We start from the raw sequence: 16,295 nt of genomic DNA, 5'->3' as shown, positions 1-16,295 counted from the left end.
CGTAATAATTCCAACCGTTTAACGTTTCGGGTAAATAAGAATTCACAGAGAAGCCTGTCTTTTGCTGGTTATTTCAAATAGACCAAAGTGTTGTGGGAAACTTCAGTCGGGCTGACACGACATGTACTTCCGGTAAGTCCACGTTTCTACAAAGTTAAAAGCTTCCAACGCTTGTGACGGTTTAAAAATGTTTTTATTGGAGTTTACTCCCAGAAGTTCATGAAAATCACCCTCTATAGAATCGATCTTAAATTTAATTATAAACAGTGAGTGTTGTGTTTAGACGCCAATTTCAGTGTCGGATATTCGCTAGCAAGCTTTTAATTTTGAAAATGCTAACCGGAAGTCTCCGTGGCACGTTCCGTGATTATGTCGAATATCAATAAGTCCCGGCGGCATCCAGTCAGGACTTGTCTCCTCGTCCTTTTAGTCCATGTCATCTCAGTGGGAGACCACTCCCTTCATGCTTTCTTCATCTATCTACACAAGCACACAGATTGCATTGTGATTTAATTAAATCTGGTTTAAAATGAGCAGAAACAGACCTTTTTTGCCATGTTTTCTGACATTTCCCTTTTCCTTCTCCATCTCACTGGACTCCATATGGGAGGGACTAAAGTGTGCATCACCTACGGAGACTACTAATGAACTCAGTGTGAGAAAACAGACTTCAAACGACGTCCCGTTTGTCCGTTTTCATCCGTGTGACCGTGTCCGTGTGGAGTAGCTGTGTGCGTGCCGGTCTCTGCGGGATTTGAAGTGTGAGTAAGTATGTTTGTAGGCCTGAGCTGTGTTGCCATGTTGGATGGTCCAGCTGCGGATTTCACGCCACCGAGCCACGAATACCCCGTAACCAGCCTGTTCGGTGTAACGTGGTGATAACCTGCGTCATTAACCTGCGTTATTACCATGTTCGCAAGGTGATATTTGTGGCGCAGTTTTGTAAACGGAGAGTTTGTGTGGAATACGGCGCAGTAGGAAAAAACGTGTTGTGTGTGTATGGGTGGAGGCGACAGAAGTTCGCCTTCAGCATTTACAGCCTCGGAAAACGGATCAACCTCGGTGTGCAAAGACTTAAACTAGCGCATAGCGACGCTGTTTCATCGGTGGAGGGCGTTAAGGAAGTGCACCACACATATATTAGTGTAAACTAATGAGAATGTGTCCTCACACAGGTTACCACCTTTATCTAAACTCCCATCAACACAGTGAGGAAGTACTGTCTCCTAACTTGCGTTCAAAGCTTGCTGCACTGATGGTTAAAATGTGGTGACACGATGAATCCGCCACGAACAATCCCTATTTTAGGCGACAATGGGGCACATTTGTGAAAATCGGATGTTCACCAGTTGCCTGAGTCAGCACTGTTGTTTTAGTCACATAGGAATGTGTGACACATCTTTGGTTGCACATTACAGAGGCTGGCTCTGTAGGTTTGGCTCAGAATGTGTCCTTTCTCAAAGATGAGGTAAGTTATGTAACAACGCAACTTTCCCCTACAACAGGGAACATCATTATTTGTGGTTGACAGAGGAATTAGCTATGCCTGAGGTACAATTTATTTAATTAACTAACATTTTATAATTTAGGATTATATTGTACTTCAGGCAGAAGAATTAATGAAACAAATCATATTCATTTATGTTAAGACATGTCAACAAAAAAAATCAATTATAATTATATATATATATAATTATAATATATTTTTTGTGTACACAAGCATACACCCAACCACACAGCAATAAAAACCATAACATCAACACAGTTGAATAGAAACCCCCGTACACACACACAACACCAGCCAAACCATTAAGTGCTTTAAAGACTATTAGCAGGATTTTGATGGTGAACCAATGAAGTACTGCAGTAATATGTTAAAGTTCTTGTGTACATTTAAGGGTTCTCTTGCTGCTGCATTTCATATGAGCTGGAGCTTTCTTACTGACTGGATTGATTATCTTTCAAATCGAGCGTTACAGTATAGTCTTAACATGCTTGAGATGAAGGCATGAACCGGTTCTGAGAGAGAAAACATTGTTCAGTTGGTTTTGGTGACGTAATATTCAAAAATGAGATCAGAATCCAAAATACTCCTGTGGTTTTCATGCAGTTGTTTGTTTACAAAGCTTTCAAATTGAATCGGATATTGGTCTGTAATTATTCAGTTCAGATGAATCTGGATTGTTTTTCCTTCAACAAAGGTGAGATAATCACACACTTGAGAGAAGCAGGGAAAATGCCCATCTACACTGAGCTTTTAATAATACTTGCAATGTTATGAAGGATGCAATCGAGTGTTACTACATTACTTCCTCCAGATCATTGACGTTGACAGGCGCTCACAATATTAGATTGCTGCAGTTCTGAGTTTACGTTTGTTTTGTTTGATTTATTTGCTATTGTGAAAGGGTCATTGAGCATCTGAAAAAGCACTATGTAAAACTGATGTGTTATTATTATGTTAGATCGGTGTGAGGTGAGGCTAGATGCATCGCCGCAAGAAATTACTTTTTTTTCTGATTGTGTCAGAACTATCTTTGAAACTATAGGCTATTTTTGAAAACCTCTACACTCTAACCACAAAACATTACACCAAACCAACAAACAAACAAGCATGCACAACACGTACATGCTTGTTTGTTCCTAGTTGTTGTCTATTGTTAACTTTGGTTTATTCTTAATTACTACTTAAATAGAATATGTCCTTGTGGGATTCACAGCATGTTTTATTTAGGTAGGTAGCCTCAATTCCAACAAATAAAAACAAGAAAATCAGGTCACGTCAACACTAGCCTTTCGGCCTTAAAAGGAAGTTATATTCAGATAATTCTCTCGTGCACATGACAGAGCTTAGAGCACATTAGGTATGCTTGGTGGCAAGTATGAGCTGGCTTTTCATCTGGTGGTAAAGACTGATCAGAGGAAAAAAAGATCCTTTCACCAGAGTTTTTTTGGCACAATATTATATTCTCAACAAACAGTTGGACGTGATTATAGATGACAGGGTTTAACGTTAACTTACATGGCTGAGTGACCTTATAAAAGATCCAGTATTAGTGAACAAAAAAGCTTGGGAGACGTTTACAAATGGCTCTCTCTTCTCATGGGAATCACAGCCAAATCTGGTGCAGATCGATCTGAATGAAGTTATTCATGAAATGATGGAAGCCCAGAAGAATGTTGTTACAGCTTAATGAGTCTTCATCACCTAGTTAAGGTATGATATCTGTTATGAATGATCAACTGAGATAACAAAGCAATACGTAAGAGATTCTTATCAGAACTCAAGCACCATTTGTTACTGTTACAGAAAAAAAAACAAAGATCAACGATCCCAGGATTTATTGTTTTATTGCAGCTATACATTGTCCTTTATTTTTTTATTGCCACTACTTGAGTCTTTTATAGTGAAAAAGAAGAAGCAAAACAGAGCAAGTTCAGAGATAACGCCAAATTTAATCATAGTAAACAAGACAACATAGTAACGCGTCTTAAAGTTGCAACAGTTTCTAAATTTCATGGAATCAAAACGTCGTAGATGAAGATTTGCTCTGTTTTAGTAGAATTTAGATGTGTTTCTTTGAGGATTCATTCTTATCTTCATTCCGAAACACTCTCTCTCTTCTCCACACACACACACACACACACACACACACACACACACACATGCCAACCCATGCCCTGTTGTCCAGGAAACATTCAGCCGTTCAAAGGCATTCACCCACACGATACAAAAGGGTTCTCACACACCCTTTCTCCCACTGGTAGCTGTGTCTTAGACTTCTCCTATGTCGCGGTTCAGTCACTCTCCTCAAGGCTTAGACTCACTGCAGTAACCTGCTTGTGCGGTCAGATTATTTCACTGACTCTTCAGATACCGTCTCCACACATAATAGCTATGTTGCTACACTGACTGGTACTGGTTCACCCATATTACTGCTGCTGCATTACTTCCATTAGTGTTTCTTTTGCTACTCAGTAGATCTAATGTAACCGATATTACTGGTACTATCACTAATTAATACAACTACTACTTTCCATATAATTGAACCTTTGATAAAAGTTCTTAACTTCACTGAACTACTTTTGTTTATGTAATTAATACAGCTTAAACCACAAACTTGCAGTTTGTGGAATTACCCTTTTTTTTAACAAAAGATGCTGCCTGCAAAATATTGTATGCACTGAATGGTTCATTTTTGAGCTGATGAAATGTGAACCTCAAGCTTATGACTTCTGCTGTAGATTGCTCTCAGTGTCACAATTGATTGATTGTAGTTTTGCCGTACACGGCCCTGTAGTGCATGTTATGGGGTGAGGAAGTGCGCTCACTCTGGACTGTAAGTGTAAAACTCCTTTTATTTTGTCTTTGTACCAGGAGCAAGCTGGCACTTGCAACAACAGCGCGATGGCCAGTACAGATGTGATCGAGCCAGTGGTTCAAAGCTCCGCAGCCCAAATCGTGGCCAGGAGGCGGTATTCTCATGACATCCACGGTCTGAGTCCAGACGAGATGGATGGCCTCATGTCCAGCAGTGGTAAGAAAAAAATGTCCCTTTTTATAAACCCATTTAACTGTTAATGATAGACTTTTATTAAAAATGTTCTTATCTAACAAATCGCAGAAGGCCGTCCTTTCCTTGTGGTGCACCATCTTCCTGAAATCAAAGAGGAGGGTGTGCCTTACTTAATTCCTGGTATACCTGTCACCTGCAGAGTGGACAACACAGAGAAATACACTACTCGCTCCAAGGTACATCTGTTTTAAATTATATGTGGAAAATAATGTCATTTTTTTCTTTTGGTTGTTGTTTAAAAAATGCTAGTATTTATAGAAAGCTTAACGTTAAAGCACACATTATTCCCGGTAGACCAACTCAGGACACGCCTACTTTTTAATATCAGATTTCAGTGTGATTTCAATGGCTGAAAACGCCCTCCACTTAAACATGACTGTACTTTACCATACAGACATTATGTGATATGTTTGTTTTAAGCCAGCAGTCTCAGCTGTTATATTAGCCTGGTGTTGTTCAGATAGAGAGGTGGGTTGTAAGTTACAAGGTGAGCTGCTTTGTGTTGAGTGTAAATACAATGTCAGCAGGTAGACCAGGTGAGTATACTGACAAGAGTCTTTGAGGAAGTGAGTGTTTCCGGGAGGCCTGGATTTACTGCTGGGTCCTCTAAAAGTCCAGGCCTCATTTAACAGTTTATTTGAGTCATCAGGAGCTCACTTTATAACTGTTGCACATCCAAAGTCTTCTCTCCTTGAACTTTTACACTACATTTCTACAAGAGAAGTACCACATGCTGCATTTTTTCCATTTTACACCATCATGCTTATGTACATTATTGCAAAACATCCCTGCAGGTTCATGTAGGCACACTGTACACAGTGCGGCTAACACATGGCCCCTTCCACTGGACAGTGAAGAGAAAGTACAAGCACTTCCAGGAGCTGCACCGAGACCTTTACAAGCACAAGATGATGCTTCACCTGCTGCCTCTGGCAAGGTCGGTGCACCATCCACACACGATGTGTGTTTTAATCATGCAAATCAACCTCTCCCTCTGAGAGACCTGCAATCAAGTTTTTACGGACAGATTCAAATTAAAATTCAAATTCCCCACACAGATTTGCAAAGGAGAGGCAGCAGCTGAGAGCCATGTCAGAGGAAATGCCAAGCCTACATGGGACTGAACGGACCAGGAGGACCTCCAGCAAAATGGTATCAAGCAAACCAACCGGACCCATTTTTTGTATATAGAGTACATAAATGGTTTTAAAATCTCTCTTACCCTATTATCTATCTTATTCAAAGGGGAAGATTGGCCATGTTCTCTATTAACAACGTGCTTGCTTTTATACACCTGTGGCCATGGAAGTGATTGGAACATCTGATTATATATACATACATATACATACATACATACATACATATATATATATATATATATATATATATATATATATATATATATATATATATATATATATATATATATATATATATATATATATATATATGTGTATATATATATGTGTATATATATATATATATTGCATACATACACAAACATACATACACTGTTAACTATAAAGTTGGAATATTTTGTTTTCAGACACAATCCTCTGTTTATTCCTATTTTAATGCAATCACTGTTGGCCAGATGCACTGATTACATTATGTTTCCCAATCACCCAGGTGAAATTAATTCCTGCATAACATTTGTTTGGCGCTGTTAAAGACAAGACATTTGCAAATTAGTCCTTCCTTAACTTTATGGGCGACCCTGTATATATACACACATACACACACTTATTACGTATTTACTTACTTGCTTTTCTTTTCAGAAATACCTGGAGGAGTACCTGAATGGTCTGCTGGATAACGCGTTTTGTAGGAATGACCACAGCATGGTAAAGGCTTCTAAATAAAGACACACATACAAAGTGGATGTCATGCAGCTTGATGCCACCTTCTCATCTGCTTGTTTTTACAGCTGGAATTCCTCTCTGTCGGCGCTCTCTCCTTCATCACGGATCTCGGACCCAAAGGCCTGTAAGCAAAAAAAAAAAAGGGAAAGTGAGGTTAATGACTAAGTGTGTGACAGAGATGAACTGTGTCAACTTCTCTCAGGGAGGGACCCATCTTCAAGAGGTCAGGGGGTCACCGGATCCAAGGCCTGAACTGCATTGGCCATCATCAGTTCTGTTTCCGCTGGTCGCGGCGCTGGCTGGTGGTGAAAGACTCCTTCCTGATGTACATGAACCGAGATAACGGCCGCATCAACTTTGTTTTACTGTTCGACCCTGAGTTTAAAGTCAAAGTGGGCCGTGCTTACACGGACACCAAATACGGTGTCTGCATTGAGAACTTTACTCGGTAGGTCAGCCGTGTGTTTGCCTATGTACCGAGAGCTTCAGCATGCTGCATATATTCATGCCCGAGGTGATGTTTGTGATACATGTGTGGTCTGTCTGCCTTTGCTCAGGAGTCTGATCATCAAATGCTGCAGCTATAGACAGGCCCATTGGTGGAGCCATGAAATCAACCGGCTGGCAGAAAGCTCCGACTTTCTCAAAGTGCAACGCTTCGAGGGGTTTGCTCCACCACGGGAGAACACGCTCACGAAATGGTCAGATGTGTATTCTTCCTTTTTACAACAATCTGTCTTCGCATTTCGTCCTCATTTGCTAAAATGTATGGCTGTGGACATTGTTTGAAGGTATGTGAATGGAAGTGGTTACCTCGCCGACCTGGCTGACGCTCTTGAACACGCCAAGGAGGAGATCTTCATCACAGATTGGTGGTAAGTGTCACTAATACCTGGAATCTGATTTTTAAACATCTTAGCTACATATGAAGTGTATTTCTAATGTGTGTGTATGTGAATAATGTGACTTTCTGTCAGGCTCAGCCCTGAAGTGTTCCTGAAGAGACCAGCAACTGATAACTACTGGCGCCTGGATGAGATACTCAAACGCAAAGCAGTAGGGATTCTTTCTATCTTGTCTCCTCCCTTATTCAATTTGAATCATTTTCTGATTTCACATTACCTGTACTGATGGCCTCACCTCATCTTGAACTTTTTCCCTCAGCAACAAGGAGTCAAAGTGTGTGTCCTGTTGTACAAAGAGGTGGAGATGGCACTCGGCATCAATAGTGAGCACAGCAAGAGGACTCTTATGAATTTGCACCCAAACATCAAGGTTGGTCACCTCTTCTACGTCATTTGATAAACACGAGTACCAAAGGCCTCATTTCCTGTTCGAACACCAACCTAAACCCCTGTTGGCTGGCAGGTAATGCGACATCCTGACCACGTGTCGTCTGTGGTGTTCCTGTGGGCTCACCATGAAAAGATGGTGGCCATTGACCAATCGGTAGCCTTTGTCGGGGGGATCGACCTGGCGTTTGGGAGGTGGGATACCAGCCAGTACAGCCTAACCGACCTGGGCTTGACAGAAACGCACACCGGAGAAACCGAAGAGGAGCCCAAAGGAGATGCAGGAGTAAGAAACTGATCAGGCATGATTGTGTTCACAGGAATGTGCTTTCAACATGTCAAAGCCGACTCTATTAAATCCCTCTGCTAAATAGGACAACGGCGTGGCTGATGGTCCAAAATCACCTGAACCGGATGAGCAGGTAGAGCAGGACCCCGGTGATCTGACTGGCAACACTAAACTGTGGCTCGGCAAAGACTACAGCAACTTTATCAGGAAAGACTGGACCCAACTCGACAGACCGTTTGAAGGTATCAAATCTCCCTCCATACCGTACGTACAGAAACACGTTGAGAGGCTCTGAGAACAGCGAGCTGAGAGGATTGCTTTTGATATTTTTTTCAGATAACATCGACCGCACTCAGGTTCCTCGCATGCCGTGGCGTGATCTGTCTGCAGCTGTTCATTGCCAAGCTGCCAGGGATGTAGCCCGCCACTTCATCCAGCGCTGGAACTTCACCAAGGTCAGACTCACAGCAAAGCTTTGTCATTTGAAATCTACTTGTGTTTTATTTTGACATTAGCATAGTATTATACACATCCTCATCACCTTACTGGACTGGAGGATAAGCTTTTCAAATAATATCCACACATATATAAGCTTCAGATGGCTTGAACCCATATGTAACTGTAAGTTATTTCATTTGTGTAATTTGTTTCTAAAGCCGTCATATAGACCTAAAACAATCTGTGAGTTATGTTACTGAGGTCCTATTGAAATACCATGCCATGCTACGCTAACCTCTTGGCTTTATTAGTCACAACTACAACGATATGACCGGATAGTAAGTGGCAAAATAAACCTAATCTTACTTTTGTTTTAAACAAGACTTCTGTAGAAAACACGATCGGCACGAAGGTCAAAAATCTGGCACTTATCCATTTGTTTTGTCTTCTCTAGATCTTCAAAAACAAATACAAGGACGACTTCTATCCTTACCTTCTTCCTAAATCTAACTCCACTGCTGACTCACTCTCCTTCACTGTGCCCGGATCCAGCAAGGCCAAAGTGCAGGTATTTGTGCACCAAGTCACTGTCTGTTTAAAACCTGTGCAAAAAGTTGTTAGGAACAAATATCTGAAACAGTCAATGTCCATGCTATGTGATGTTTGAATTAATTAATAGATATAGAGCTCTGTTAGTGCTGTTATATTAGCTAAATGTACTGAACCAACGGAATAAAATGTTTAAACAGACTTTGAAAAGGTCTTGAGGATATGAAACCACATCGTTTTAGCACACACAGTGACCTGTGGAAGATATATAGTGCTTATTACACACACACACACACACACACACACACAGTCTCGTATACAAATACTACTCCCATGTGATGTATTTTACATGAAACAGTTTTTATTTCTTTTCAGAGATCACAGTAAATTCCCATATTGTGCATAAGAGAAAACATGCTGCTGGGCATCCTCATATTACTCTGGGAAACTAGTGGAATGTAATCACTTGAATAAAAGAAGGCCATTGTCAATTGGATTGAAGGCCCCTGCTGGCTTCTACGCTGCATTTTACATTGTGAGACACCAAGATCTAGCAGGAAGTCAAATGGATTTCTTTACAGTACAACAAAAGCGACACTGTACTGGCTTTTGAAGAGCCACTAGAGTATATAGAGGTTTTTTTGTGCAGATGGTGGAACAAGAGTAAAGCCTGTGAAAGAAAATCACTTCCAACGTGTTTATCCTGTTCGCTAAAGCCAGAGAAAACATATGCACTGCCAAATACAGAGGAAGCATCCCATTTGCAACAGGCTTCATGGGAGATGTGGTCCAGATTATGACAAAACGCCAGCATTAGCAACACAACTGGCATGACAGAGGCTATCATTCTTGCTCTGTGCTATTGTGTTCAGACAGAGTGTTCGGTAACAACAGCTTTTGCTGTGTGTATTTTCTTCTTCTATGGTGGGCGGTGGCCTGTAACCCTAACCCTTGCTCTCTAACATAGCCAAGCTTTCTGACCAGGTTTTGTTGGTCCTGTATTCAGCTTTCAGGGACGGTACCTCACTTCTCTCATTCTGTGTGAATGCTGTAGAGCTAATAGAGAGTCCCCATAATATAACTACAAGAAAATGATTGCTACTAATAATAACAGCAGCAGAGGATGTAATAGAAAGATAATTATAATAATAAATTAGAAATAGTTGCATAATTGGACTATGACTAAGTAATGATAGCAGCAGTGGGTGTTGAGAAGGGCCATGGCAGCAGGTCCTGCTGCTCCTGCAAGGCGAGAAAGCACAAAGACTCCCGGGAAGAAGTCAAGTTAGTGGCATGCATTAATGGGACATGATACAGATGGAGAGGGAGAGGAGAGAGGAGGTCAGTGTATCATAGGAAGTCCCCCGGCAAGCCTGAGCCAGCCCCAACTATAAGCCTTATCAGAAAGGGAACTCTTAAGCCTGCTCTTAAATGGCCTCACAGACTGAAATCGGGAGCTGGTTTCACAGGAGGGGAGCCTGATGGCTGAAGGCTCTCATTCTACTCTGGAGACATGAGTGTTCTGTAGGGTGGACCAGGTACTACGAGCCCTTTAAGATCTGATGGTGCCTTACTATAAAGGACGGAGGGTTTTAAATGTGAAAACCAGGGAGATGCATTCTGATCTCTTTTCTTATTACTATATATTTTCATCTATTCTCTGTAATTATTGTGCTACACTTGGATGTTAAAGGTGAGGTGGTGACAGCAGGCATGGACTGACGTGTCTTTTTCTTCAGGTGTTGCGCTCTGCCCACCGTTGGTCTACGGGAACCTGTGAGAACTCGATCATGAATGCCTACATCCACATCATTGAAAACAGCGAGCACTACATCTACATCGAGGTAATGCAGACTAATACGTATGGACCTGATAGCATAGACTGATCATGTTCATCGGTGCTTCTTCAAGATTGGTGGTTGTGTGGTTTTAGTGGCAACACGTAAGAATGGGTTCTATAGAAATACATCTATTAGTCGATATAGATTGGCCTCCCTTTATGTTTCAGCGTGTGATTCTAATTTATTTACATACCGTTTGACTCCTTAATTTCCCCCGCCAACCGAGAGATTCTGAAGCTAGTGTGTTTCTAAATCATGAAATAATTATGGCCAGCTCCCGTCCGTGCCAGCTTCCTACCTGTTTTTAGCCCTCACCTCATACCGAGCCACCATCTGCCTTCTTTCTGCCCTCAGAACCAGTTCTTCATCAGCTGTGCTGATGGGAAGGACGTCCATAATGGGATCGGTGATGCAATTGTGAACAGGATCTTGCGTGCGCACAGGTCCGGTTTGAATGTGCCATTTATGTGACACTTATAAATCATAACGTAGAATAGAAATATGAGTGGAAGGAATAGCCCATTTGTACTAATGTTTGAATAGTAAAATACTTTGCACGTGTTGGCATTGTGTCTTACTGCAGAGAGCAGAAGAAGTACAGGGTGTTTGTAGTGATTCCTTTGCTTCCTGGATTCGAGGGAGACATCGGCGCTGGAGGTGGAAATGCCATCCAAGCTATTCTGCACTTCACTTACAGGTGAGAACCTTTTCCTCCGGTTATCATTCTGCACTCAGCCCACCGGCCAGAATAAGCATTAGAACATACAAGAGCCGGAGGGAAACACAGCCCCTGAACTTCCATCTGACTCAGAGAATCACGAGAATCGTGTTTCCAATCACGTAGAGTTGTAGTTGATATAGATTTTCCTCAGCTCTCTGACTGCTAAAATGATGTGGATCACCGGTTTCATCGAGGCCTCTGTTTGTTTAATAAATGTAGCTTATATAGTGCTAATAGACGTATATATTAAATGCAAACAATGAGGGTTTGTTCAAATTGAATTGGGAAAATACTTTGACTGTTGTGTGTAACAGAATAAGAAGTAGCTGTTTCACCACTTCCTTTTCTCAGTGGATGGATAAAATAATTAAATTATTATATCATTGAATTTGGCAGGCTGAGATGTGAAGGGACCCTGCAAGGTTATTGTATCATTATTTCTTCTTATTTATTGTGACATTATTGTATATTATTAATGGATAATGAATGTCCTAGGACCATGTGCCGAGGGGAGCACTCCATCCTGTCAAGACTTAGTGAGGGTGAGTTTTGTCACTCATTTGCTTTCATCATAAAATCCCACCTGTTTCCTCTCTAACATAATTCTTTTTTTCTCTTGTTGTTGCTCCTTTAAACTGAAGCTACTGGTGCTAGGTATCTGCCCACCAGTCTCCATTTTCATCCTCGACTTCTTCTTTTCACATCCATTTTATGAGTCGATGTGAGTTTCTTAATACATTTTCATTGTTTTTATTATGTCTTATGAATAATGTGATTGTGGTCTGCCCCCCCAGTTGAGGACCTGTGGACGGAGTACATCACACTCTGCGGCCTGAGAACACATTCCCAGCTCTGCCAGTCGCTTGTCACAGAGCTAATCTATGTTCACAGCAAGACACTCATTGCTGATGACCGCTGCTACATCATTGGTGAGTCACCAGCAGCACAAAGACAGATACATATTCTGCCCTGGAGCTATCATTGAGTGACAGAACTACAGTGTATTTTAATTTGTTTTAGCTGTAGTGTATTTATTTAGAAATCATATTTAATATTTAGTATACTATCTACTATGTAAGTATAACTTCCTCCTAAGGTGGACTAAAGCACAGTGGCCCGGGGATAACCAGAGCAAGTGTAAGTGTAAGGTTTGGATGTTGAAAAGCTTTAATAATAATAACATCTTATTTTGAGATTTTATCATTTATTAAAAAAACATTTCAGTAGACTTTTAAGTTAAAATCTTAAAAAAAAATGTAATTGGACCAAGTCAAATCAAATTTTTGATACTATTATTTCAGAATGTCATTCTAAGTAATAACATTCTGTAATTACATCACTATAAAATGGTTTTAAAGGGATTTGCCATTTGCAATTTTGTCTCGCTGAGCCACAATGTTAAATATTTTCTCTTGTAATTTTGTTTTTAATGCAGAGTGTTAATCCTTTCCACATGTGTTCCAGCATCAGCCAACATCAATGACCGCAGCATGCTGGGCAGCAGAGACAGTGAGATGGCCGTGTTTGTGGAAGATGAGGAGCGGGTCCTCTCCACCATGGGAGGCCAGGAGTACCAGGCGGGACCCCTCGCACTCGCTCTGCGGAAAGAGTGCTTCAGGTCAGGATGCAATATGTAACCCCTGAAATTACATTCTGTTTATGTATGACCATGAACGGTTAACACCTTTATATATGATTACTTTTATTATTATTATTATTATTATTATTAGATGACAATTTTGTGAATAAAATAGTAATAATTCCCCTTATTGTCCATGTTTTTACAGTTGCTCAAGAACTTTAAACAGTATTGTAACATTAAAATAACCTTTGTGCTTACTTAATGGTTAGCCGTTATGTATTTTCCCTACCAGCGTTCTTGTTGGAGCTTCTTCAGACCCCAGTATCAATATTGATGATCCAATCAGTGATGATTTCTTCTTCTTGCACTGGAATGCAGCTGCTAAACTGAATGTCACCATCTATGACAAGGTATAAATTAGATAAGTTATGTTATTTCATAAATCATTATATTTTGACTCCACAGTAGCAATGTGTAGTTTCAGATTTCATACCCCCCTTTGTTTGGTCTATGACAGGTCTTCAAATGCCTGCCCCACAACAAAGTCCACAACATGCGAGAGCTGAAGGAGTACACCAGCCAGGAGCGCCTGTGCGACACAGACCCTGAGCAGGCCGTCGAGGAGCTGAAGGCCGTCCGAGGGCTGCTGGTCCACTTCCCCCTGAGGTTCCTGTGTGAGGAGAACCTGATGCCTCCACTGGCCACTAAAGAAGGCATGGCTCCTGTGGAGCTGTGGACATAACCGCAGCTGAGCCCACATCAGACCACTACAGCTAAGGGGCTGCTGTACCACATGTGCCGCCTTGTAGTTTCTCATGTTCAGCACAGTACTCTCAAGTCTTTACAACACAGCAAAGGTGTGGAAAAGCCATCAACACAATTTATTTGTTCATCACTGACGTTTTTTTTTTTTCGCCTTTTTGACTGACAGTGAGTCTGAATATTACCACTGACATGTAGATGTTCTCATAATTTACAACAGTAGACTAACTGGCCAGTTTGTTCATAATGACAGCGGCTCATAACTCACACTACAGTACAGTCTGAACTGCAGGGCTGTGCTGCTGTTAAGCACACGTAAATGAATGTATGAGTCAGGGAAGGATGGCGAGGTTGCATTGAAAACCAAGCATCTCACATGATCTGGGAACATAGTGTACATTTATTGGTGCAAGCTTTTTGGGTGGGTGGGAGTCTCTTTCTCTCTCTCTCGCTCTCTCTCGCTCTCGCTCTCTATGAGGCTTCACCTCTCACTGCAGTGCCAGCAAATCTGTCAGAACATTTGTGGTTGTTATGGTGACGGATATAAAGAGATGACTGGATTGTAGCTGAAATAAAAACTGGATAGGGTAGAAAATGGAGAGTACTGATAAGAGGGGAAACTGATCAGGTTGGTGTATTGTAAAATAGAAGGTCAAAAGACGTATTACCTTCTATTCTGTGGAAGTAATTTTTATATTTTCGGACAAAAGATCAGGTGGGAAAACTGTTGGAGGGACAGAAAAGGACGGTATAATTGAAGGGTGTTAGGTTGATTTACAGCTAATTGTTGAATCACCATGACAACCAAAGTGAATTATTATTTCAACATTACGCAACGTTATAAGCAGAACAGAACAAAACATTCCACCATTCGCTTCAGCTATTTCCATGTGAGCTCCACAATTCTGTGTCCAGGTGCCATAACATTTCCTGCACACCCTTTTTTTAATTTACACGCACCACGCTTTTATTTTGGGACATTACATTTAGCCATAGCAACTGTGACTGTTGTGACGTAATGTGGCTTTCATTCATGTTGCACTTCCCAGGGGGCAACATCAAGTGCTACGTTTAGTCTTACACCACCAAGAGATTTGCCTGTTAATGCTCTTTACTGAGCCATTAGCCACTGAATGCCTACTGTTGAGCAAGTTTTGCACTGGACAATAATGTAGCATCCGCATTGTGTTGACTGATATGGAAATGAATTCAGCAGAACTTGCTGTCTTCCTCATGCGGAAAAACAGGACTTGGGCCACTTTTATGAAATAACAAAATGCGATGCATGTTTTCCTTAGCTGTGAGACATCGGTGACAGAACAGGAGTTTGACCAAGGTGAGAGGAAAATTAGCAATCTCTGTAACCTGAGATTGAGAACTCGGAGAGGGAACCAATGTGTACGTGTTTGAAGGTTTCTCACATGGCTTGAGAGTCTTGCCAAGTTGTCAAGTAAGTCTGCAAAGCACCTGTATCATATCGAGGAAACAGACTGTAGGCAATATGTGAAGCTTTTTAATGGGGGGGGGGGGGGGGATGTTAATGGAGAATTGGAGTGATGGATTGAAGTGCATGACAGTAAAAATGACACACTGTACAAAACCTTTTGTCAACAACACTACCGAGGTGGTTTCAGTGCAAATGGGTCTGTGAAACCTACAGATGACAAATGTCTCACATGACGCTGCCGTGCCTCTACATGAAGCACCTTTCACAGAGAAGCCAAGCAACACATCTGTATAGAGAAATGGTGCATCACTGACTTCACAACGATTCACACTTCCATTTGGAATACATTATAAAGCCACTATGGGCTCTAGCACACTAAAAGCTGGGGATTTGCTAGCCTCTTTAGCACAAAACGGTTGGTTTGAGGGGTATACTTTTTTTAAAGATTATGCTGAAATGTTTGTGATGTACTTAGAAGTGACCTTATACTCTTTCTATCATGAATTATATTTTGTATTGGTCTAACATCCAGCATTAACAATCCATTTTATGAATATAGTACTAACAGAAGCTGTTTATTACAGTCACCATGTGAAAACATTTTGTGTATGCAAACCTGTAGTTAGCTGATTGCCTTAGAGTTAGTTTATTAACACTCAGGGGTAGATATATAATATATATTCAACTACAATTATGAACAACTTGTACTTTAAGGCGTGCTACTTATCTTGTTTCCTTAATAAACTTGTTTTATATGGAATTTCAAAGTGAATATCTATCTCTCTTCAACAGCAGTTCAACAAATTCATAATCAAATCAAAAAGGCAAACTTCCCATGTTCTGTATATGATCATGAACTGTTTTTTTGTACGTGTAAGTCAATATTTTGCTGTTCTTGTATCAAATAATGAGCAATTTCAAGACTGGACACAGAA

The 16,295-nt window shown here is 40.9% G+C and overlaps 2 protein-coding genes across 5 annotated transcripts in view; one reads left to right on the top strand and one right to left on the bottom strand.

Moving 5' to 3' along the window:
• Positions 1-16,295, bottom strand: part of hsd20b2 (hydroxysteroid (20-beta) dehydrogenase 2) — a 98,358-nt gene that overhangs the window by 23,266 nt on the left and 58,797 nt on the right. The window lies entirely within an intron of this gene.
• On the top strand, positions 10-16,120 carry pld2 (phospholipase D2). 4 transcript variants are annotated; one of them, XM_084029720.1, is made up of 24 exons: positions 10-132; positions 4,379-4,538; positions 4,626-4,753; positions 5,372-5,514; positions 5,636-5,729; positions 6,356-6,421; positions 6,505-6,563; positions 6,642-6,887; positions 6,997-7,140; positions 7,231-7,314; positions 7,417-7,495; positions 7,604-7,714; positions 7,808-8,017; positions 8,106-8,262; positions 8,357-8,475; positions 8,913-9,026; positions 10,747-10,851; positions 11,203-11,291; positions 11,432-11,545; positions 12,065-12,111; positions 12,364-12,498; positions 13,034-13,187; positions 13,444-13,561; positions 13,669-16,120. In XM_084029720.1, the coding sequence occupies exons 2-24, from the start codon at positions 4,409-4,411 to the stop codon at positions 13,891-13,893; spliced, it is 2,871 nt and encodes a 956-aa protein (XP_083885846.1). In that variant the 5' UTR covers positions 10-132; positions 4,379-4,408; the 3' UTR covers positions 13,894-16,120. The 4 variants fall into 4 exon arrangements, with proteins under 4 accessions (XP_083885846.1, XP_083885845.1, XP_083885847.1 ...); XM_084029719.1 differs by lacking the exon at positions 10-132 and adding an exon at positions 604-761; XM_084029718.1 differs by lacking the exon at positions 10-132 and adding an exon at positions 627-765.

The sequence above is a fragment of the Eutrigla gurnardus genome, assembly GCF_963514095.1.
Source record: "Eutrigla gurnardus genome assembly, chromosome: 15".
In the NCBI taxonomy this organism is placed as follows: Eukaryota; Metazoa; Chordata; class Actinopteri; order Perciformes; family Triglidae; genus Eutrigla; species Eutrigla gurnardus.
Note: the sequence above shows the minus strand (reverse complement) of the source record. Positions and strands in the feature narration are given on the sequence as shown.